Here is a 22,133-nt window from a genome sequence, read left to right as displayed (position 1 = left end):
TCTTGCAGCACAATTAAAACAAACGATATTAATAAATCGATCTATCAAATTTGCAACCGTACCTAATATAAATCGAAAAATTTCTTAGCCGGAGTGTGGGGATTGGTGGTTGACTTACAAAATATAATTCGCCAAAATTATTCATTATAATAAAAGTATGGTTCGTGGAGTGCTCCGAGGCAGCAGGCCTATGCGCGGCGGGATTCGTCCGCCATTTAAGAAAACCTTTGTACCCCGACATCCGTTTGATTTAACTTTAACCGAAGTTGTGTTTCCCAAAGTCTCGCCGGTTGTGGATGATTCTGCGTTGACAGCGGTAAAATCAATAAATAAACCAAAAAATACAACACATAATTACTGTTAACCTTTTTATTTAAAAAGGCTCTATTGAAACGCAACCAAGACCTAAGTCCTAGCCCCACTGAACAGGCTGCCATTGGTAACTTGGTTACTAAAGTTCAGGTCGTCTTGGATAATTTAGTCGTTGCGCCAGGCGACTTCAATACTTGTGTAAGTTGTCATAGCAATTTCCCATTAGTTATATTTTTAACCCAACTAACACACGCATATATAGCAATTAGAAGAAGTGCGCCAAGTTGGATCGTTCAAAAAGGGCACCATTCTCAGTGGCAACAATGTGGCCGATGTGGTGGTCATTCTCAAAACACTGCCGACAAAGGAGGCTTGTGAGGCACTGGCCAAGAAGGTTGAGGCGGACCTAAAAACTAACATGAAAACTGAAGTGCTAGCAAAGGGTGAACAACATACCCTAGAAATACATGACAGAGGCTTCGATGTATCCAATTCACAGGCCCGAGTTCGTATTCTTATTGCCACCTTACCGCAGAACTTAAGAAAGCTGGAACCGGAAATTCATATGGATCACAAGCTAATGCAAAGCCATTTAGCTGCTATACGCCACACTCGCTGGTTCGAGGAAAATGCTCACCATTCTTCAATAAAAGTTCTCATCCGCATCTTAAAGGATCTAACCAAGCGATTTGATGCTTTTTCGCCTCTTTCGTCATGGATGCTTGATTTAATTGCCCACCTGGCAATAATGAACAATCCATCGCGTCAGGCTTTGCCAATCAATTTGGCATTTCGTCGTGTATTTCAACTACTCTCTGCAGGACTATTTCTACCAGGCTCAGCTGGTATAACCGATCCAACTGAACCGGGTCACATACGGGTCCACACAGCGATGACGCTGGAACAACAAGATGTGTGCTGTTATACGGCGCAGACGTTGCTGCGTGTCTTAGCACACGGCGGATACAAGCACATCCTTGGATTGGAAGGGAATACCAGCATTGTGCGTGAAATGTCCGTTTGGAATGGGGTCGTCGTGTCACCGCTAAAACCCGTATATGAAAAGCCGACCGACAAAAAGGAGGGTGATCTCGAGGAGGACATTGAAATGATTGAGAATGATAATGAGGATGTTGGTAGTGACGATGCAACCGAATAATTTAGTCAATAAGAATTTCATTACGTATCGTATAATTATAAAATACAACAGTAATCAATACATTTTACGCACTCAATACATGCTCAGTGATGGGCTCATCTTCATTAACATTGTCTGTCAGTTGCTTATTAATTATTTCAAAATATTTCTCTGCATAAATACCCGATGGCTCACTGACTTTTATTGCAATATCAGCTGCCTGAATTATTTGTCCCTTAAGCAGATTCCGAGACGCGACAATCGATTTGCCCAACTTGAAACGACAAGGCAGCTCGCACTCTAAAATATATTTCTCGTTTGTTTTAGATATACTTAGTGCTTGCTCCAACTCTTTTCCGCCACCTAAGATTGAAATCACTTCAGCGGAAGTAAGACTGGGGGAGGAAAGATAATCGTTAGATTTAAATTCAACTATGCTGCGAGCCAACGTCTCCATTTCGTTGGGATCCAGGGAGCACCGATGATCAGACCCTTTTTGATTCTTGTCCAATGTAAAATGTCGCTCAATTATTCTCGCGCCACTCAAAATCGCTGCCTGGGTGATGATTACCCCCAGTTCATGCCCAGAGTACCCGATGGGAACATTGGGAAAACGCCGCATCAATGTTGTGATCAAACCTAGGTTGCAATCTTCAGGTGGTGTCGGATAAGCAGAGACGCAGTGCATTAGAGCATATTTATTGTTGCTTGCCTGCCTCATAATTTCCACTATTCGATCAACTGTCGACATAGTTTGCATTCCAGTTGATATTATGAGCGGTACGTTGAGTCCGGCAGCTTTTTTCAGAAGTGGAAAATTATTTGCATCTCCAGAACCAATTTTTATAAATGGTACCTTTAACTCCACGAGAAAGTCTAGAGATAGCTGCAAAAAAAAAATACTTTTATTAAATTCATTCGAAACCACCCTTAAATATATACCTCATCCATAGCTGATGCTGTGAAATCAATTCCAATTTCATTACTATATGCTTGTAGCTGACGATATTGTTCCTTTGAAAATTCAAGATATTCCTTATGTTCTCCATAGGTCTGACCCCAGGCGTGATCGCTTATATATCTTCGATCTAGAGCAGTGCGCGTAAACTTGGCTTTCAAATTGGATTTTTGAAATTTAACACAATTGCATCCTGCTCTCTTTGCTGACAGTATCATCTTTTTAGCTGTTTCAAGACATCCTTGATGATTTTGACCTATTTCTGCTATTAAATATACATCGTTTTGTTTTCTTCTTTCTATTATATCAAGTAACATTTTTGCAGACAAATTCAATTGAATTCAATTAACCGAATCGTTAGCACTTGTGCCACAGCCTCAAAAATTATGTGTGACCAACTATTAAGTCAGTATTTTTTAACCGTCAAGTATATTTAGATAGCTTATCAAATATTATGATACTGCTGTATAGAGTTATTAAATCGAGTTGGCATGGCGCTAGCAATTAAAGCTGTTTTTGTCCTGCTTACACCAACTAAATTCCAGCCAAGCTATGCAAATGGCGGGTAACAGGCCAACGCTGTGAGTGTAAACGGGACAAGCTGTCAAGTCAAAAGTGTGACTAACTGCCCATTTCACTTCCTCCTGTTTTTTTTGTGAAATGTGGGCACACTGGAGAAATTTTCTTGTAGTAGCTGTGCTGTGAAAAATATTTATAGTGAAAAATATACATCAAAGCTACTTGCCATTCTTCGGTGGAAAAATCTTGCACAGAAACTGCGCAGCAAAACAAAGAAATAGAAAAAACAAATACAGAAACATGGGCGATGTTATGAATATCGACAGCATCATATCAAGACTTCTGGAAGTGCGTGGGGCACGGCCTGGCAAAAATGTTCAGCTCTCCGAGAGCGAAATTCGTGGCCTCTGTCTGAAGTCGCGAGAGATTTTTCTGTCGCAGCCCATACTCTTAGAGCTGGAAGCACCATTGAAGATTTGCGGCGACATACATGGCCAATATTACGATTTGTTGCGCCTATTCGAGTACGGTGGCTTCCCCCCGGAATCAAATTACCTATTTTTGGGCGACTACGTCGATCGTGGCAAACAGTCTCTGGAAACCATCTGCTTGCTGCTCGCCTATAAGATCAAATACTCTGAGAACTTCTTTTTGCTTCGCGGTAACCATGAATGTGCCAGCATAAATCGCATCTATGGATTCTACGACGAGTGCAAGCGCCGTTACACCATCAAATTGTGGAAGACATTCACTGACTGCTTCAACTGCTTGCCAGTGGCAGCCATTGTGGATGAGAAAATATTCTGTTGCCATGGTGGTCTCAGTCCGGACCTATCGTCGATGGAGCAAATTCGACGCATCATGCGTCCCACCGATGTACCAGATCAGGGCCTACTTTGCGATTTACTGTGGTCCGATCCGGACAAGGACACCATGGGCTGGGGCGAGAATGATCGTGGCGTCAGTTTCACCTTTGGCGCCGAGGTGGTGGCCAAATTTTTAGAGAAGCACGAGTTCGATCTCATTTGCCGCGCCCATCAGGTCGTCGAGGATGGCTATGAGTTCTTCGCAAAGCGCCAACTTGTTACACTTTTCTCGGCCCCGAATTACTGTGGCGAATTTGACAATGCTGGCGCAATGATGTCTGTGGATGACTCCCTTATGTGCTCATTCCAGATATTGAAACCGGCAGACAAGCGTAAAAAGTAATATCACTAATAATCTTCGTACACACACACACACACAACACACCCAACAATTTTCTATACAACAAACAAAGCATGCAACAAAAACCAATAAGAAATTATATGATTCAACGTAAGTATTGAAGGTATACATGTATTAATTATCGTATCGCAAGCTCTTATCGTAATTTTATATCTATCGTCAGCAGGGGCAAATCTAATATAACATAGGTAGCACCGACTATGCAGCCAGAGGGATGAACTGAGCGCTCTGCGTCGATTAAAAACAATCTAAGCAAATAAAAATAAAAAAAAAAAACAAAATTAACCCAATCCTGGACAAACATATGATCTTTAAAGAAATAAAGAGAGATTTGCTTCAATTACAAAAGTACATTCGCGTGCGTTCAAACAGGCAAAACTTATGTAGAATTTATTTTGATAATATTAAGCCCTACACACACAGACACATATGCTACGCTCTCAACAATATACACACACGTGCATATGAGTGTACATATATGTTTTGTCCAAGTTAAGAAGGAGACTAAAGTGTTAGTACAAGAACAAACAAATATGATTTGAACCAGCCGGCGGTCAACAAACGTAGTAGGGTCTAGTAAAAAAAAACAAAACAAAAAAACAAACAAAATATAATAAGAACAAAAATCGATTTGGCCTTAAAAACACACAAATTGAAATGTGGAAGAGAAAAGCAAAACAAAGAGTACACGCTTGCCAAGAAAGTAAAAGTAAATACTGTTTCGACCTTGGAAACGAAAATCAGTTTATGTTCGTCCACACTGCAGCCAGCCCAAAACATTGGTACCACTGTTCCATGTCTTTTATCTTTCTCATGTCCGTATCATTTTCCCAATTATGATCAACTGTTATAATTCGATCCATGCTAATATGTACAATTTTATTTCATCATCTTTATCATTTTTAAGATGTGTTTAAACAAAGAATAAAAATTGAAAAAAGAAAAAACAAAATACAAATTACTATAATTAATATGTATTATCAATAATCCTTTGTATTAATAAACAAACGATATACCATGTGTATGAAATTAAAAACTGATTTAAATAAATATTTGAAAACCCCATTAAGAAACAAAAATCAAAGAAATTAGAAGATTTTGAAGGGATTTGCATGCGCGTTCATTCGCGCACCCTTTATTAACATATAAGAAAATACTTTACATATTTAGCCCTACGAACTGATAACATTTCTATGAGAATGCATTCTAATTGGATGATCCAAAAACTAGCTGAGTGAACGAAAATATTGATTCACTCGGCACTGTCAGTGCGGCTGGGTTCAACTTGGACGGATGGGGTCTGCGCTATATTGTCGCCTGTGGTCTCAGCAGCGGCCATGTTTTTCTCTTCAATGTGACAATTTTCAAGAGTAGCGCTCAATTCCACATCATCAGCTTTGGCAGCTGCTGCATTGTCTAATCCGTTAGCTTCAGGCACTTTCTCATGGACATCTTCATTATTTTCTGACACGATTGAGTTTTCAGAGTTCAGCTCGGCAGCTGTCGCTTGTTCCGAATCGGATTCGCCGGCGATTTGCGCATTGTGAGCACGCAGTATCTCAGGGTTAATACTGTTTATTATGGCACGTAAACGAAGAATCTCTTCGTTTGCCTCCTGCAGATCCTGCGAGAGACGTTCGTATTTATCATGCTGATGTCGCACCACGCCAATGTTATTTCTTATATACTCCATTGGGTCTTCCGGTCGCTCTCTAATTACGCGTATAAAGATTTTCGTAAGTGAATCCATAACGCTTCCGCGCTCTAGATAGCGGCGAATCTCATCGCGCTTCGGGTCAATCGGCTGCATCAAATTCAAATAATATGCTTTTAAACAATATGCAAATATTAAGAATATTTAATTTTACCTTAAAGGACATGTTGCGAAAATGAAAGAGTAAAAATTAAAGTTATTGAAAGTCGTTCGGAATAAGTTCAATCGAACAACTTTGTAAATGGAAGAGCGAGCTAAATCTCTGATTTTGGTTCATCGAGTTTATTCGTTCGCTTTTTCTAAGTCGCAATGAGTTACTTGTCGCAAGTATTTTAAAGTGTTTTATCGCAAGAATATTTTGATCAACTATTTTAATGATAATAGTCGGAAAAATTATACAAAATGTTTGCTATGAATTTATTGTTTACTCATCATCTATATTAGAATGAAAATATATTTTCATAATTTACATATGTTATCGAAGTATCAAGGCAGTGTGACCATCAATTAAAACAATTTGAATTGATATTTGCATCGACTGAAAAGGTCTAACGGTTAAAATAAATATCTGTGTATAACTGGAGTCTGCTTTTAAAAATGAATAAATTTAAAAAAAAATAAATAATAATAAAGAAAATAAAAAAATAAATAGAGTAAAATATGAACTACTCTCTTATATATTTCCATGGAGGCATTTTCTATTTACTGTCGTCAAATTATATTCAATGTTGGCGCTTAATGTATTTTATGTGTGTCATGCAATGCGCATGCCTCCGAAATTCAAGTATATGTACATATCGGCTTATCATACCGCATACACACAACACACAACTTGGCAAAAATCAGTTCTGCAAAATTCTAAAACGCAAAATGGACATTTTTGAAAATACTTTTGTAAGAGGACCCTCGCCATCATACTCTGACGAAGCAAATTCGGAGACTGCTTTATCCGTTACCCTGCCAATTGGAGGCGTCGAAATGGACCTGGGCCGTAAGGATTCGAAATCGGATACTGTGAATTTCTTCGACGAGAAATTCAATTCCGATTACGACAATGATAGCTATTCGCATTTGCATCCCGGTCGCCAGAATCGAAATAGCTATGCATTTTGGACCGCTGTCGTAGTGCTGCTAATGTTGACCATAGGCAACCTAATCTTGACGCTGACAATTATGAGCGTGCTAAGGTTGGGAAAGGGTGTGAAGGGCATGGAATTGATTCCAGAAGTGGACTTAATTAAGTTCTATGATGAAACCGATTTGGACCGCGTCCAAACAAATGCTCTTGGAATACATGGCTTCTCAGATGTACCTGTATCGATCAGCAGCGACGGAGAATATAGTGGAGTGCATTTGCGAGTATTTCGTAATCTGAATAGCGCCAGTGCCTTAAACGAACGTGATCTGGTTGTTCTCGACAAGGGGGGCATTGCCATTGAAGCCAACATGTTTGAAATCAAAGATCCAACTGATCACGCAACTATTTTTACAACCCACCGCCCGCAATACAACATACCTGATGGTGTAGAAGGTGTGCTGCAGACGAAGGTGGCCAGTGCGAGCCGCGTATCCAGTCCAATCGACGTGCCTTTAATTATGGATAGCGATGGCCACATTGCCATCAAGGGATCCGAGGGCGTGTTCTTCGATGGGGCCACCATAGAGGTGCAGGTCGAGCATCACGTTTCTCTTAACTCAACTCAGGGTGCCACAGTGCTGGAGGCAGGAAAAGGAATTTTCCTTGACATGGATCGCATACCCGTTGTAAGTTCGGAACTGGGCCTTCGCACAGGAAGTGTGCAGTACAAGATTTGCGTATGCATGCCAATTGGTGTACTCTTTCGCATAGCCATCCCTCGTGTGCACAACGGACCCAAGATATCTTGCGCCCACTTCGACAGCCAGTTCGATCCATGTGAGATCAACTGAGTATGCAATATAATAAATATGACAATATCTAATATATAGTATTCCCTATTAGAAGTGTTACGTAGCAATTTTTTATTTGTATTTAAGAAAAATGTACAAGATCTTGGAAGGTTAGTTGGTATGCCTTAAGAGAACCCTACAATGAATTCGTTTGTTGAATAAAAAGATAAACCAACTGGATCCAAACGATCTTATTATTTCAATTGTTTCGATTGTTGGATATAATACAGAAATGGTATTCAATTCGTTGAACGTGAATGTACATAATGAAAGGTGAAAATTATGAGAAAATTATAAATTGAATTCCATTCAAAGCTAACATTATTAGGTAAATCAAAGCTAGTCAAGTACATATGTAAATTCTACATTATGATTATTATAATCGTACTGCGCTTAACGTTAGCCTTAGCCTAAACACCGGGCGGTGGGGGCTCCAAATGTCTAGCAGATTTTGTCGGCGTCAGATCCACCAGATTGTCCGGCACCATACTAAGAAGCTCTGCTTCACTTAGCTGCGCCAAGCGACTTTTAGTCTTTGTCGCACCCTCGCTTTTTTTTCCTGAAATATGTTGAAAATTAATTCATTTGTTTGCATGGAAAATAGTTTTAGGTTTTATCTTACCCATGTCATAAGAGCAGGTCGAGATTGCATCCTCAGGATTGTACTCTTCATCATCGTTCGATATTGGTCTGGCATTCGATTCCTTCTCCTTTATGCTGGCCAGAATCTTTGTCAGATTGGGAGGTATAGATATGTTGGCCAGCACATTTGATGATGTTGGTTTCTCCAAAATCTGTAGAAGCATAAATGGTGGAGCTAGTATATTCCCAGGGTAAAACTATTTTAAAACACTCACCGAAGGCTCTACATTTAGAAGACCAGCGATTTCCATGCGCTGCGCAGCGATTTGTTTATTTATTTCGTCCACTTTGCGCTCCAGATCAAAATCCTTGTGATCTGAGACGGATACAGGCAAAACGTCATTGTCGTCCGAGCTGCCACCGGGCGAATAGGGCGCATCCGGATCGTCTATTTTAGCCATCGGATCTATCGGAACGTTTTCTGAAAAAAGACATTGTTTTTATTTTTATTCAAGTTAATGGGTATATTTAGACATCTTAAACTTACTGTTCTGCAGCTTTGCAATGGGAGCTTTGATAATGGCATCAATATCGAACTCATCATCCCTCGAGCTTCCAGAGTGCGTGCTAGGCTTGCGCTTCGGACTGCTCGGTGGCGTGAACGTGGTTCGAGCGCGTGCTTTGTTTGATACCTGCACAACAGAAAAATGTATAAATAATATACAGAGAGCTGCTATATATACGGGTTATATATATACTTACAGTCTTGTTACTGGCAGTGGGTAATGATAAGGGCAACGAATGGCTTAAATTAACCGACCGTTTGCTCAGGCAGCGGACAATGATGCCCAGCAGTGTATTTGGTCTTTGAGTGTCCTCGTAAAAAGGCACAGTGTCCAACGTACGCAGCACAGTGGGCACCTTATCATTGGTGCCCAGGGGAAATATATAAAAATCTCGAATCTGTTCTGAATCCGCACCCAAAACACCAAGACGTTGGCGCGAATCAAGATATTCAAAGAAGCTGTCGAACTTAATAGTGTTCGCGGCGTTGGCAGGAAACAAATTGACAATAACGATTTCCTTGGTTGGACTCTTCCTGATTTTCTTCAGATACTCCCAGACATTCACCCGCGTTATGCGACCAATCACATCCAAATTGAGGGGCAATAACTTATCCAGTTGGCTTGTATTACCCTGAACGCCATGAATAACCACATCGAAGTCCGTTACTTCAACCATGCTCAAATTGCCAGTCCAAATTGGTGGGCTCGACAAGCTCTGCAGATAGCGGCCATATCTATCCAAAGTAGGCGCTGGCACATCAGGTTTCCCAGATGTCTTTGAGGCCACCGGCAATGACTTTAATGTTGGCTTCACTGGCACTGTCAGATTGGCGGCTTCTTCCACTGTTTTTTCTGACTCTAGGATTTGATCAATTAAATTAAAGGCGCCTAAGGAGGTTTCAGTTTTCTTTTCAGTTGGTTTCTTCTGCACTGAGGATTGAACTTTGTCAACATGCTCCTTGCTTAGTTGCTTATCGCGTGACGTCTGCTCCTTTTCTTTGTCCATATCATGCTCGTGGTGGTGCCTCTTGTGACTGCGCTTCTCCTGGCTATGGCCGCGGCTGCTCGATCGGCTGCGGCTTCTTTTGGTGCCACTTTGGTTATTATGGGACCTGTGACTTTTATGCCGCTTCTCTCTGTCACGCTCTCGACTGTGATCCTTTTCTCGAGACTTTGAATGCTTTTCTTTAGCAGTCGAGGGTCGGTCGTGGTCATGGTCTTTGTTGGAAACGTCTGTAGTGCTCGATGTATCAAGAGACTGGGATCCTTTTTTGCTATCGATGCTGTCAACTTTTTCTTTGCATCTTCCTCCTTCTTCCTGTGCCTCTTCCTCCTCTGGCAGCGTTACATCCATCTTGGATTCGATAAGTTCCTCACCCTTGTGCGTCTTCACCACATAGTTCTGTGCGCATGACAATAAATCTAGTTCCGATTTCTTAATCATATCCAACTGATGGCGGTTCTCCTCCTCACGCCACTTGGCCAACTCCTGACTGGCTAATTCAGCTGGTGTCATTCTCACCAGCTGCTTGGGCTCCACTTGTTTGGCACATATCTTTTCGAACAGCGTCTTGTTCTTACGATCCTTTATGTTAAACATAAGCGAACGATATTTAGACTTGTACTTCGCGCTCACATCCTGCCCAAATGAATTATACATTTCCGACTCCACTCGCTTCACAAAGTGCTCCACCTCCGCCGCCGTCAGCCATTCCGACTTTTCTGCTGGCTTCTCGGCTTCCTGCGCCTCCTTTATTCGCAGCAACAATTGCTCCTTAAGTGTTCGCCGCACATTGAGCCGTATTGGCTCAGGCTGCGATTTATTCACAGCTCGTTCCGTTGCACCCTTTTCTGGCGAGCGACTGGCTGCAGTCGTTGCTTTGGCGGCAGGTTTCTCCTTTTTGGCTGAGCTGGGCATCGCTGGCAGCAGCTGTATGGATTTGTTCACAGTCTCTGATGACTTTTGCAATGGCAAAGACTGTGACTGCTTTGCGGCGGGGGTCTCTGGCGTGGATGGTTCCAACAGACGTTTGTTTTGCCGTTTCTATGGAGGATTAGATTAGCATTGATATATGATATGAGACATCAGCATGCACATATACCTCAATTTCCAGCGCTTGTTGACTGCCAGGCTGCACTACTTCAAAGGTGGGATTCTCCTGCAGCCATTTCTTTAATTGATGTGCACTAGGCGCCAAGTGTCCCGTAATGGCGCGTCCGCTTCGACGCTCAAACACATTAATCTAGTAAAAGTAATCCACAATAGCAATTATTACATCATTTACTAACTTGTTGAACATACCCGCTCAACCTTCGACAAGGAGTCAGCCTGACGCAGCACATCCTCAAATAGATCTTTCTTCTTGTTCTTTTTGGCTTCAAGCGCACTTCCCAGCTGTGAAGTTGGCAAAGCTGTTTGCAGCACTGGCTCAGGCGTCTTGGGCACCGTTTGGGCCTGGACTGCGTTGTGTGCATACTTTCGTATGCATTCGTCACTACAATAAACCGAATTGGCGCGTGCTGGACGCTTGCATACCACGCAGCTTGCCTCTGTTGGTGTGATGACGCTACTGGCCCCAAGTTTGATAAAATTCAGCTGTTGCTGGTGCATTTTCAGCTGCGGCTTTTGAGGCAACAGTCGTTTCTGTTGCCTTACAAGTGGGTTACTTGGGGTTGAGGGTAACGATGTCGTCAATGATGTACCAACGGGCGGGGTTCGCTTGGGAGTTAACGTCGGTTGCTCAACAATTGATTTGCTTTCGCTTGGCTGTTTAGTTGATGTCGGAAGCTCCGATGGGTTCTGGCTTGGTTTGGGTACCCATATGTCTGTAATACGAGGCTGACTCTGCAAAGTTATGAAATAGAATATGAATACCTAAATCTATATTTAAATTATCCATTAATTATTTGCTACCTTCTCCTCCTGCTTTTTAACGCATTTGGGGCACTTCCAGTCAATACCCTTTTGTTCCATTTCCAGGCCCATGGCCTTTGTGACGCTAACGCACGTGCCATGATACCAATCCTCGCACAGATCACAGCATATCATGAATCGGTTGTTATGCGGTTGCCGACAGATACACCATAGCCTAAGACAAGTAAGTTAAATAATTTTTATAAAAAACCAAAAATCTGATAACTAACTTGTTGGGATCATCATCGTCCTCTTGAGATTCTGAGGCTTCCGGATCATTGGCTTCGTTACTGTTATTCAGCTTGTTCGATCTTCTTGGCCTCCTAGCACTACCACTCGGATCTCTGGTCAACAGTTTCCTGTCTGGCCCGGCAAATGATGACGAAACGCTGTCACTATCCAAGCTACTGCTGGTTAATTGGCTCGTATCAACAGTTGGTTCTGTAAGCGAAGTGGTGCTAATATCTGACAAGGTTGTGGCTGTCGCAGGAAAGTTCTGAGCTCGACGCTTGGCCCGGGTTGTAGGCGCTTCAATTGGTGGCAGATAAATGACACGCCCATTGCCGCGTACAACTTTCGTCTCAGGTGGCCGTGAGGTTGTTAAGGTTGAGTTGCCCGTTGTTCGCGATGGAGTGCTGGATGCCATGGGTAAATTGAGCAAACATTGATCAGCAAAATCATTGGGCAATGGCTGCAAAGGTTCAAATATTAGCGTATCATCATTGTCAGTTCATATTTATAACTTACTTGAGAAACTGTTGGTAACTGGTTGCCTACATCGAAGATTGGCTGCGCCACGGCATTTGCAAGTGCATCTAGGCTACCTGTCTCTGTGCTGGCTAGCACCTGTTTGACTACCTCAGCTTCGAACTGTTTGTCCTCCTCTATGAGTCCAACCACATGTTGCAGGAAATCTGCAGTGATTTCATCCTCGTCTGCTGTTTCTAGCAATGGTGCGCTGGCTATGTCCATGTTATCCACAGCAGCATTTGCTACCAGGGTCGCATCAAAATTCTCCTGTTGTTGTGGAGCACTGACAGGATTTATCACTGGTTCGGGCACTTGATTGAGGCCTGCAGCGCTGCTCTCTAGCATTTTTACCAGTTTGGGTATGGTCTCATCTGCTGTAGCTGGCGGTTTCTCGACCAATGATGACTTCGACAGTTCATCCTGCACAATGGAGTCAATGAGATCAAGTTGTTTATCGTTTTCGGCTGCCAGCTCTGAGGAGCTCTGATGTGTTTCGATGACAATCTGGGCAGGTAATTTGTGGGAGGAGGCCGTCTCCACGCCAATGGGCATGAAGCCCTTGCAGGATGGCGAGGTCGCGGCCGATGTCGATGTGGATGCCAATGTTGAATGCGAGTTTAGACTGGACTTGGGAGTGATGGGTGTATTTACTACGGGCTGTTTACTGTTATTCGATGTTGATGTCATCGTTGTCGCATTGTTATTATCAGCCAGTAAGCTGTTCAGATTTGTGAACACTCCTTTGGGGCTCGACAGATTCTTATTGATGACAATCTCTTTGACCTCTTGTGGCGGCGTTGCAAATCCGCCTGGTGGTACACTTACCACACGCCCCACCTGCACAATTGGCGTTCTGCGCAACTTGGCAGGAACTGCAGAGCCACTTATCCTATTTACCTCAGGAGATATCGACGTTGGTTTGGGCAGGGATTTATGTATGGGGCGCATTTTGAGAAAGGATGTGCTAAACACCTTGCGACCCAAAGGAATCACTGAGGGTGGCGCTTTTGTATTTAGCTGAACAATCTGGCCAATTGCAGGTGCGCTCGAATTGCCATCGGTAGGTTCCTTTCGCCGTTTCAAATATGGAAACTGTGACTGCGTTGGTTGCTGTTGATGAGGCCCCTTCGGTGAATTTAGTGTCTGTGCACGCGCAGATTGCGTATTAGACCGTCGCCTAGAGAACTTTTTAAGACGTTTGCGTTTGTTCGAGCTACGGCTGTTGTTCATTTTGAAATCAATATCACTATCTCTATCGTTGTCCGTTTCGCGGGACGCATCACTTGGCTCACTGAGCTCCTCAGTGTCAGCATTCTCCTCATCTGCTGTGGCAGAGCTATTTGCGTCTTCGTCATCCTCGACGAAGTCGTCGGAAGGCCTTATCATTTTAGCACTATTCCGAACAATTCGTGGGCCAGTTGTCAACATTATCTGCTGTTGTTTCGACGCTGCTGCTGAGGATGGCTGCAGTTGATTAGGTAACTGCTGCCTGTGCAAATTCGTTGGTTGCTTGGGCAACGGCTGCGTTTGCCTTTGCTGTTGTTGCTGCGGTTGTTGTTGCTTAGGTAATTGCTGTTGATGCCTGGGTGGTTGTTGCGTTGAAGCTGGTACATGGTTAACAGGCACTGCTTGGAGTCGCTTCTTGGCATTTAATAGCCTAATGTTCGGTTGGGTCTGCACAATGAATTTACGTCCTTGCCGTTCTATAACCACCTTTTCTGCCATCTTTTTCGCTTTCATTTGCTCAGGCGAGGTGAATGGAGTGTAGTTGTGATCGTTTCGAATAATCTCCATCAGAGCATCCGATTCGGGTGTGCGTTTGAATATCGATAATCCAGCCAGTTCTGCAAATATTACACATATTCATCTGTTCTTTAAATAGTTTAATGTTCATATACGTACTCAGAGCATTTTTTACCACCACATCGGCTGTGTTTTCTGCGTAGAATTGTTCCACACTCAGCCCAACAATTTGTGGGCGTTCCTTAGGTTTTCGGCGCTTTTTCTGTTTTTTTGGCGGTTTGGGCTTGCGACCGGGGCGCTTCTTAACCTTGGGCACCTCTGCTTCGGTTTCCGTGGAGTCGCCATTGTTTTCGCCACCGGTGTTGTCATTGTCATCGCCGGTAACATGATCTTTCTCGCTTATCACCTCTTCACAGCCGCTTTGGCTGCTATCGTTGTCTGTCTCTTTATCTGAGTCTTCGCCATCTGATGTCATTTGCATAAAACGTTCCAGTTCCTCCAGGCGTTCGGTTTCCTCTTGATCGACCATGCTTGGCGTCGGTGATGTAAGCCGGACGACACTAATACTCGCAATTGATTTTTCCTCTGAAATTCGAATATTTTTCAACATGTACGCTCGAAATTGACATTTCAAATTGTCTTACCCATAATATTTTCAATGGCACGCTCGTCAAATGAGATGCCATTTTTGGCATATACCACGACCAGATTGGAATCTCCATCGGCGCCATTCGGTCGGGCACTGGGCGTTTCGCTAAATACCGAGCTAGACATGACAGTAACGATGCCTCATGGATCAGCTACCGTACATTGAGTCCAGATTCGACCCGTTTTCTCTCAATCGTTTTACGTGCTCTACTTCTACTTGTGAGCGTTGAAATTATTGTGTTTGCTCATGCCGCGGTCGCGTTGTGACGCCGACATTGGAACTAGCGGGACTTTTTGCGGAGACCAATTCAGTTACAAATACCTAAAAATAGAGTTTAACTCAAGTGAATTTGTCTGCTTCACACCAACAATAAAAAATCGCTCTATTTCACTTTAAAAATGCTTTATTCAAAAAATATGAAAATAGAATTTGCAAAAAAATTTATTTCGATGAAAGAATGCAGTGTGCCCAGCTGAGACCAAGAGCGATGCGTTAGTTGTATCACAGTGTGAACATGAACCAGTTTCAGCTAAAATTGTTGTTTTTTTTTTTTTCATTAATAAAACTCAATTAATATTAGTACTTTTTAAACAGTCAAAAGTCAATTAATTCTATACCATATTTCTTATTTTAGGCACAGATTATTTATACCAATTGGTCGAAGCTCTATAAATTTATTTCTAATGCTATTTGTGGCATTTATTTATTAAATATCGATATACCATGAGAAGTCAACAGCTTAATTATGATCTCTTTCTATCTCTTTTACAACAATATCGATTGCATGTCTATCGATGCTATCATGTTCTTACATTGTTATCTACTGTTATATGCTATTTTATGATTTAATTAAAAATAATACTTAAAGCTTTAAGTTTCACAAACTTGTATTATTGAATCAGTTTCTTTGCGAATGTAAGCATAATGCAACACTGATAAATTGAAATTAATGTTTTACCACCATACTGAGCACAACATTGTTGCAAACTGTTAAGTTAACAGTGGGAGTAAACAATGCCTAATCAAAAATAAACAGAAATACAAGTAGTTCCATTAACCGAAAGACTTACAAAACAAAAACATACAAACACTTATCGTTGCTGTGGGGATTACTGCACTCCCAATACACAGCAAAGCAAAAAGTAACAATAGAAATAAAACAGCGATAATAAAGCTCTTATTTATTGCTGCACTAAAGTATTTGCTATAGATATTGGCTAGCTAATCAGAAAACACACTAGTTGCTCTCCGACTGTGATTATCTTAACATTCAACAATGGCTTGCTTTCAAATGGGATCCTGTCACGCGGTGCCGATGACTTTGTTTAAAAATAATAGAAACAAAGTCTGTAAGGCCATTCTAGATAATTCTCAGGAGAGCCTCAAGCTTAGCTCCGGTCAATTAATAATTTTACTCGAGGGTGGTAAAGATCAGAGTCTATACAACACCGATGTGGACTATGTCTTCCGGCAGGAGTCCTACTTCCAGTACATGTTTGGCGCCAAGGAACCAGGCTGCTATGGTATAGTTAGCATCGATGTTAAGACAGCTCAAGCCACGTCGGTTCTGTTTGTCCCACGTTTGCCCGAGGAGTACGAGACCTGGATGGGTGCGCTGCTCAAGCCCGAGGAATTCAAGGCCATGTACGAAGTGGATGAGGTATATTATGTCGACGAGCTCGAAGCTTATCTGGAAAAGACCACACCCAAGCTGATATTAACGCTCAGTGGCACCAACAGCGATAGTGGTCTCACGATGCAGCCGCCAGAGTTTGCGGGCAAAGATAAATACGTGACGAACTGTGATCTGCTCTATCCCATAATCTCAGAGTGTCGTGTAATCAAGTCGAAAGAAGAGATCGAAGTTCTGCGCTATGTGGCCAAGGTCTCCTCAGATGCACACATCAAAGTGATGCAATTCATTCGTCCTGGTCGAATGGAATACGAGGGCGAATCTCTGTTCTTGCATCATGCCTATGCGGTGGGCGGCTGCCGCCATGCTTCGTACACCTGCATCTGCGGGAGTGGCATCAATTCAGCCATATTGCACTATGGACACGCCGGTGCACCCAATAACCGTCCCATTCAGGACGGCGAAATGTGCCTCTTCGACATGGGAGCTAACTACTGTGGCTATGCTGCGGATATCACGTGCAGCTTTCCAGCAAACGGTAAATTTACAGAGGATCAGAAATTTATCTATAATGCAGTGCTAGCCGCACGCAACGCTGTGATGGAGACAGCACGGGACGGCGTCTCATGGGTGAACATGCACAAGCTAGCGGGCAAGGTGCTGCTGGAACAACTTAAGGCCGGTGGCATGCTTACTGGCGATGTGGATGAAATGCTTGAGGCCGGTGTATCGGGTGTATTCCAGCCGCACGGCTTGGGCCACCTGATTGGCTTGGATGTGCACGACGTGGGTGGCTATCTGCCCACTGAGCCAAGACGTCCTAGCGAGGCCTGGCTGAGCAAGCTACGCTTTGCCCGCATCCTTAAGGCGGGCATGTACGTTACCATTGAGCCCGGCTGTTATTTCATCAAGCAACTTATGGATAAAGCACTTGCTGATCCGCAGATTCGTAAATACATCAATGTAGAAGTATTCGAACGTTTCCGCAACTTTGGCGGGGTGCGCATCGAGGATGACGTCCTGATCACCAAGACGGGCACCGAGAACTTTGCGATTGTGCCACGCACTGTGGAGGAAATCGAGGCAACAATGGCATCCAAATAAGAATGTATAATATATATATATATATAGATATGGAATTAAATTGCATGTCTTCAAAGAATAAATAATAAATGTTATATATTTTATACACATACATATTAAAATATAATCATATACTATGTAAATGTACGAATTTGCTGCACTTACCTTATGCATATTATTATTATACCCTGAGCCCAGTGAATCATGAGGCGCTTCATAAATTGTAAACTAACAAACTGATTCGTTTCAATATAATCATTGACAGTCAAGTCATCTATTTGGGGACAAAGAAACATAGGATACGGACAGAAATTGAAAATTACGGTGATTTTAAAGCAACATTCTAATTATATGGCATTTCACATGCATATATGATCTACATTATATACATATAAATCATTACATTACGTTTGTGTTTCTTATGGAACTCATGCGGAATATATATAATCTTTAATTTATTGGCTTTAAGCTAACCATGTAAACAGCTATCAATGTAGACCTGAAGTTACATGACGAATTCGAGTCATTCCAATGATTTTTTATTGCTATTCCCAAGTCGATCCGCATTTTGTAATTGAAGTTGCTTCTGGGAACTACATGCACTTCTTGGTGTGGCCATTGCGTTGCTGTTGCTTGCCATGAGTGTGTCCATTGCTAGTAGTTGATTTGACAGGTTTTATATCATCGCTGCTCTCCGAGTCCGGTACTTCGGTGAGGGCAACGACACTGCGACGCGGGAACCAGCCACGTATGGGGCCCTTCCGTTGTGACTTCTTCTCCGAGCCGGCTGCTTGCTCCTGCTCGCTAAGTACACGCTCGCCGAACAGCCAGTGTCGTCGGAAGCGCGTCACCTTTATGATGTCATCGGGCCGCAGACGAATGCGTGGCTCGTCTGTGCAGGGCGCATTGACGCAGACACGCCAGCCTTGTGAGAAGATCGGCAGCCAGCGGCCCGTCACCGGGCTTATGCATTTGTAGACGCGTGTCCGCGCACGTTTCTCCTCCTTTTGTGCCAGTTGCTCGCGCTGTGGAGAAAGTTGCTTAGATAAGATATACTTGAAGAGAGTGAAATCGGTTAAGCACTCACGGTCAGCGTGTATTGATCGCAGCCTTGGACGACGGGCCATTCGATGCCGTCGCCGCGTTTTTGGCACTCTTCGTTGAACACCTGTCGCAGATTAAGCCGCCATCCCAAGTCGTATGGATAGACAAAGGGCTCATAGTTCTCGGACTTGTACCGTCGATAGATTGCCTTCTCCACAATCCAAATCTCAATGCCCGTCTGATTTGTGACAATTGTCTTTAGTTGTATGTAGAGCAGCATGCTCAGCCCAATGACAACGCCAATGGCCAGGCCCATGCCCAGAATGCACATGACAATGCTGGCCACCGTGAACTGTACGCTGGCCAAGTGTGCCTGACCGTGGGTCAGGTAGTAATAGCGGTGGATGCCGCGATAAAACGAACAGCTGAGCACTATCGAGCCGTGCAGACTGCCCAGTATGGAGAAGAGCAGAAAGTAGGTGAAGTAGGCGTGGTTGGCCCAGCCAACACAATGATTGATCCATGGACAGTGATGATCCATTTTCTTCACGCATCGATTGCCTGTGCAAGAATATGCATTATTAAAGATTTAGCAGCTCGTTTTAAATTAGGCTTCACTCACATTTGCGACAGTGATGCGACCGTGGCGCCTTGTAGCCCTCACACTCCTTGCAGTACTGCAGCCATTCCGTGTCCTTGGGGTCCTGGCGAAGAACTACATTATATATTATACACATATAGTGCCAGCAACGCCCACAAAGCGCACAGCTCATTAGGGTAAACCAACTCAAGTCAAGCGTCAGCCAGCGTCTGGTCTACAAAACATTTATGCAAATTTGGGTAATTGCATTACGAGCTCGACTCCGTAGCGGCTGCGATTCAGTTTGCGTGAGAGCCTTTTAGGCCATAAATTATTAGAGGGGGGCTGAAGCGGCGCAACGGCCCTTAAATTATTAGTGTCGAAAAACTGCCAACGCCCCAAAACAGTCAACGGCCAGGTGGTCAGCAGTCAACCAGTCAACAATCAGCGCTCAGCAGTCAGTCTTAGCATTTGTCTGGCCGGATTGGCTTATCGTCCAGTTTTGAGCGACGTATTTGAAGCCAATTGCAGCGTTTAATTGCTGCATTACGCGGCAGTTGGCGATAAAGGGTTGAGCACGCGATGCCGTCAACTTGAGCTGACCCATTTGTTTGGCAGCACAACCGATGCGTGTGCTGGCATTCAAACATGAATGACTCGACCGATTGCAGCTGACAGGTCACAGATTGCCTGGCCAGAGAGTACATGCGAACAAGTGGCTGACACGGAGTTTCTTGTTGTGCTAAACAATTATTTCCGATACTGAAGTGACGCGGCACAAATGGCCGACCAGGCGAGAGACCATGTCAGCAGCTAGCAGGAAAAGTTTTACTAATTACGGTAGGAGATTTGATTGATTTCCTGAATGTAGAAGCTATTGTGAGGGATCCATGGAATAGATAGCTAACAACTAGCAGGATAAGTTTTTTTTTTGTTTACTTAAAGATTCATGGATGAGCTAGATATCAACTAGCAGCAGACATTTTCCTGTTCACAAAATCAGCAATCAGCTGGAAGGAGAGGCTAACCTGTTGACAAAAGCAGTTATGAGGAATCCATTTCAGTGTATAAGGCATCTCGTTCTGCTAAATCACAAAATGATAGATTTTAGTTTGATATTCAAGTCTAATATAATTATAGGAAAATTAGTATGATATATTAGAGTAAGCGAGCCATTTCCTGCTAGTTGCTCACCACACAGCAGTCTAGTATATTATATTAAATAGCCCCTGCAGCTGGCACGCCCTAACTGTTGGCATGGTGGAGCACATGCGACCGACCCATAGTTGACAAACATTTTCCATGCATGCCAATGTCACGACAAAATGTTTTATTGTTCGTTTCTTTTTGTTTTATCCCCCGTTTTGGCTGGCTAATGGAGCGCAAGCTTGGCAGGAGTAGGGGGTTCCGAGGGATTGTCGTTTGTATTGCTGTTACCTTTGGCTGCCATTGTTTGGGCAGTAGACCCGGACCTGTCAGCGTGGCCATGATGTAATTGAATGTGGCCAGCGTGGAGAGCAGCAGGAACAGCGCCTGATGGGCAAACGCTGCAAACGATTCATTTGGTGGCCACCACATCGAGTTCATGTAGAGCGTTGTCAGAGTTACGCATTTAATGATGCCTGAAATGGATCGGGAGAGATAGGGGAATGTCACATTAAATATCTTATGCATGGTTAAGCAGTTACGGGTAATACGAGATTTCTAATTGCATATTTTAATGCATAAACAGACAAACATACATACATACAAACATATAATATATAAACATTCACTTGAGTTCGTTCTTTGCGTGCCAAGGAAATTAAATACATTTATTTGTATACATTGCCTTTTTTATATCCCGACTTGATTAAGCGTTAACACAAGGGTGGCAATTGTATTTTAACTGAGTTGGCATAAGTGTACGAGCCAGACCTCCCTCATAGGCATATCCATCCACATTCACCCCAACTCCGGAGCAGCAACAAGCGACGCGAAATTTAGTAATTAAGCTATGTACAATTATATCGCAGTTCAATATCAAGGTTGCCCTTTCCGTGAACCGGATGCTTTATGGCCATATTACCGTCTGCCCAGATGGCCAAAATAGTCAAATCACACGCAATTTCTGGCTGAACTCTTTATAAAGCTTGTAAGGATATTTCCATTGAAGCGGCAACTGAAATGCAATTAGCGCAGCGTTTTACGCGAATTAAATGACTGGCCACTCCTTAAGTAAGGCGTTCTTCACTTAACCATGTGCGGCCGTCTGTGGGCGGTGGGCGGCGCACTGGCGCCATCGTCGCGTTGACCGTCTCGAAATATGAAACACGATATTACGCTGCAGACAAAACACACACAAATTCTTTTGTCCAAGTGGCTGTCAGGGTGGACGTGGGTGGCGCTTAACGTTTTACACTTGTTATTGGCCAATTGTTGGCTCTCTTTTGAAGCAGTTCATTCACTTCACTTTGCGCACATACTAATTTCTAACTGTTAATGTGATTATCCTGATTGGGGTCTGATAAGCAACGGCTTCGGCGACACCCAAGCATCTATTTCCCGCTGTCACTGTATACAAATTGCAACGTTCAATTATACTTACTCAGAGCTGTTATTGGACCCCAGTGTAAAAAGCGTCGAAATCCCGAAATTTCGGCGCTCATGTTTTAATTAGTTTTTGTGTTGACGGTCAGAATGGAAATAAGACGACGAGCTCTACAAGCGAACAAGTAAACAAAAACAGCGACAGTGTTACCACCTAGCCAAATGGGAGTCATTTTCCAGTTACTCATCGATACTATCGATAA

General features: G+C 43.1%; 8 protein-coding genes across 11 annotated transcripts; 4 read left to right on the top strand and 4 right to left on the bottom strand.

Moving 5' to 3' along the window:
• The first annotated feature begins 67 nt into the window (after positions 1-67).
• Positions 68-1,579, top strand: LOC6573913 (interleukin enhancer-binding factor 2 homolog). Its single transcript, XM_001999936.3, has 3 exons — positions 68-316; positions 382-510; positions 575-1,579. Exons 1-3 carry the CDS (start codon positions 158-160, stop codon positions 1,469-1,471), a joined length of 1,185 nt encoding a protein of 394 aa, XP_001999972.1. The 5' UTR covers positions 68-157; the 3' UTR covers positions 1,472-1,579.
• LOC6573912 (sialic acid synthase) lies at positions 1,487-2,966 on the bottom strand. The gene is made up of 2 exons (XM_001999935.4): positions 2,393-2,966; positions 1,487-2,336 (listed from the first exon to the last, which is right to left on the bottom strand). The coding sequence occupies exons 1-2, from the start codon at positions 2,723-2,725 to the stop codon at positions 1,536-1,538; spliced, it is 1,134 nt and encodes a 377-aa protein (XP_001999971.2). The 5' UTR covers positions 2,726-2,966; the 3' UTR covers positions 1,487-1,535.
• A 105-nt stretch (positions 2,967-3,071) lies between these two features.
• LOC6573911 (serine/threonine-protein phosphatase alpha-2 isoform) lies at positions 3,072-4,505 on the top strand. Of its 4 annotated transcripts, none has more exons than XM_015167168.3 (2): positions 3,072-4,244; positions 4,321-4,505. In XM_015167168.3, the coding sequence occupies exon 1, from the start codon at positions 3,228-3,230 to the stop codon at positions 4,134-4,136; it is 909 nt and encodes a 302-aa protein (XP_015022654.1). In that variant the 5' UTR covers positions 3,072-3,227; the 3' UTR covers positions 4,137-4,244; positions 4,321-4,505. The 4 variants fall into 4 exon arrangements, with proteins under 4 accessions (XP_015022654.1, XP_001999970.1, XP_043864286.1 ...); XM_001999934.4 differs by having other exon boundaries at positions 4,318-4,505; XM_044008351.1 differs by having other exon boundaries at positions 3,072-4,257.
• Positions 4,506-5,250: 745 nt separating this feature from the next.
• LOC6573910 (c-Myc-binding protein homolog) lies at positions 5,251-6,132 on the bottom strand. The gene is made up of 2 exons (XM_001999933.4): positions 6,023-6,132; positions 5,251-5,958 (listed from the first exon to the last, which is right to left on the bottom strand). The coding sequence occupies exons 1-2, from the start codon at positions 6,032-6,034 to the stop codon at positions 5,407-5,409; spliced, it is 564 nt and encodes a 187-aa protein (XP_001999969.1). The 5' UTR covers positions 6,035-6,132; the 3' UTR covers positions 5,251-5,406.
• Positions 6,133-6,665: 533 nt separating this feature from the next.
• LOC6573909 lies at positions 6,666-7,977 on the top strand. The gene has a single exon (XM_001999932.3). It carries the CDS (start codon positions 6,739-6,741, stop codon positions 7,795-7,797), a length of 1,059 nt encoding a protein of 352 aa, XP_001999968.3. The 5' UTR covers positions 6,666-6,738; the 3' UTR covers positions 7,798-7,977.
• On the bottom strand, positions 7,832-15,434 carry LOC6573908 (death-inducer obliterator 1). Its single transcript, XM_001999931.4, has 12 exons — positions 14,997-15,434; positions 14,512-14,937; positions 12,607-14,453; positions 12,090-12,550; positions 11,860-12,034; positions 11,248-11,790; positions 11,048-11,188; positions 9,142-10,989; positions 8,927-9,071; positions 8,655-8,860; positions 8,420-8,591; positions 7,832-8,356 (listed from the first exon to the last, which is right to left on the bottom strand). Exons 1-12 carry the CDS (start codon positions 15,124-15,126, stop codon positions 8,208-8,210), a joined length of 6,243 nt encoding a protein of 2,080 aa, XP_001999967.2. The 5' UTR covers positions 15,127-15,434; the 3' UTR covers positions 7,832-8,207.
• Positions 15,435-15,985: 551 nt separating this feature from the next.
• Positions 15,986-17,957, top strand: LOC6573907 (xaa-Pro dipeptidase). The gene has a single exon (XM_001999930.4). It carries the CDS (start codon positions 16,278-16,280, stop codon positions 17,736-17,738), a length of 1,461 nt encoding a protein of 486 aa, XP_001999966.1. The 5' UTR covers positions 15,986-16,277; the 3' UTR covers positions 17,739-17,957.
• A 198-nt stretch (positions 17,958-18,155) lies between these two features.
• LOC6573906 (palmitoyltransferase ZDHHC6) lies at positions 18,156-22,074 on the bottom strand. Its single transcript, XM_001999929.4, has 5 exons — positions 21,929-22,074; positions 20,779-20,963; positions 19,384-19,465; positions 18,805-19,322; positions 18,156-18,742 (listed from the first exon to the last, which is right to left on the bottom strand). The coding sequence occupies exons 1-5, from the start codon at positions 21,987-21,989 to the stop codon at positions 18,311-18,313; spliced, it is 1,278 nt and encodes a 425-aa protein (XP_001999965.2). The 5' UTR covers positions 21,990-22,074; the 3' UTR covers positions 18,156-18,310.
• Between the last annotated feature and the right edge of the window lie 59 nt (positions 22,075-22,133).

The sequence above is a fragment of the Drosophila mojavensis genome, unplaced genomic scaffold (genome assembly GCF_018153725.1).
Source record: "Drosophila mojavensis isolate 15081-1352.22 unplaced genomic scaffold, ASM1815372v1 contig_277, whole genome shotgun sequence".
Classification (NCBI taxonomy): Eukaryota; Metazoa; Arthropoda; class Insecta; order Diptera; family Drosophilidae; genus Drosophila; species Drosophila mojavensis.
Note: the sequence above shows the minus strand (reverse complement) of the source record. Positions and strands in the feature narration are given on the sequence as shown.

Bases quoted from the DNA above. Each gene is read 5' to 3' on its own strand.
- LOC6573913 (XM_001999936.3), top strand. From the start codon at position 158: ATGGTTCGTGGAGTGCTCCGAGGCAGCAGGCCTATGCGCGGCGGGATT. The intron at 317-381 runs GTAAAATCAATA...TTATTTAAAAAG, and splicing joins ATGATTCTGCGTTGACAGCG to GCTCTATTGAAACGCAACCA. The intron at 511-574 runs GTAAGTTGTCAT...ACGCATATATAG, and splicing joins CAGGCGACTTCAATACTTGT to CAATTAGAAGAAGTGCGCCA.
- LOC6573912 (XM_001999935.4), bottom strand. From the start codon at position 2,725: ATGTTACTTGATATAATAGAAAGAAGAAAACAAAACGATGTATATTTA. The intron at 2,337-2,392 runs GTATATATTTAA...TTTTTTTTGCAG, and splicing joins CAGCATCAGCTATGGATGAG to CTATCTCTAGACTTTCTCGT.
- LOC6573911 (XM_015167168.3), top strand. From the start codon at position 3,228: ATGGGCGATGTTATGAATATCGACAGCATCATATCAAGACTTCTGGAA.
- LOC6573909 (XM_001999932.3), top strand. From the start codon at position 6,739: ATGGACATTTTTGAAAATACTTTTGTAAGAGGACCCTCGCCATCATAC.
- LOC6573908 (XM_001999931.4), bottom strand. From the start codon at position 15,126: ATGTCTAGCTCGGTATTTAGCGAAACGCCCAGTGCCCGACCGAATGGC. The intron at 11,189-11,247 runs GTATGTTCAACA...TACTTTTACTAG, and splicing joins CCTTGTCGAAGGTTGAGCGG to ATTAATGTGTTTGAGCGTCG. The intron at 8,861-8,926 runs GTAAGTTTAAGA...GTCTTTTTTCAG, and splicing joins CATTGCAAAGCTGCAGAACA to AAAACGTTCCGATAGATCCG.
- LOC6573907 (XM_001999930.4), top strand. From the start codon at position 16,278: ATGGCTTGCTTTCAAATGGGATCCTGTCACGCGGTGCCGATGACTTTG.
- LOC6573906 (XM_001999929.4), bottom strand. From the start codon at position 21,989: ATGAGCGCCGAAATTTCGGGATTTCGACGCTTTTTACACTGGGGTCCA. The intron at 19,323-19,383 runs GTGAGTGAAGCC...ATTCTTGCACAG, and splicing joins GTCGCATCACTGTCGCAAAT to GCAATCGATGCGTGAAGAAA. The intron at 18,743-18,804 runs GTGAGTGCTTAA...CTTTCTCCACAG, and splicing joins GCGATCAATACACGCTGACC to CGCGAGCAACTGGCACAAAA.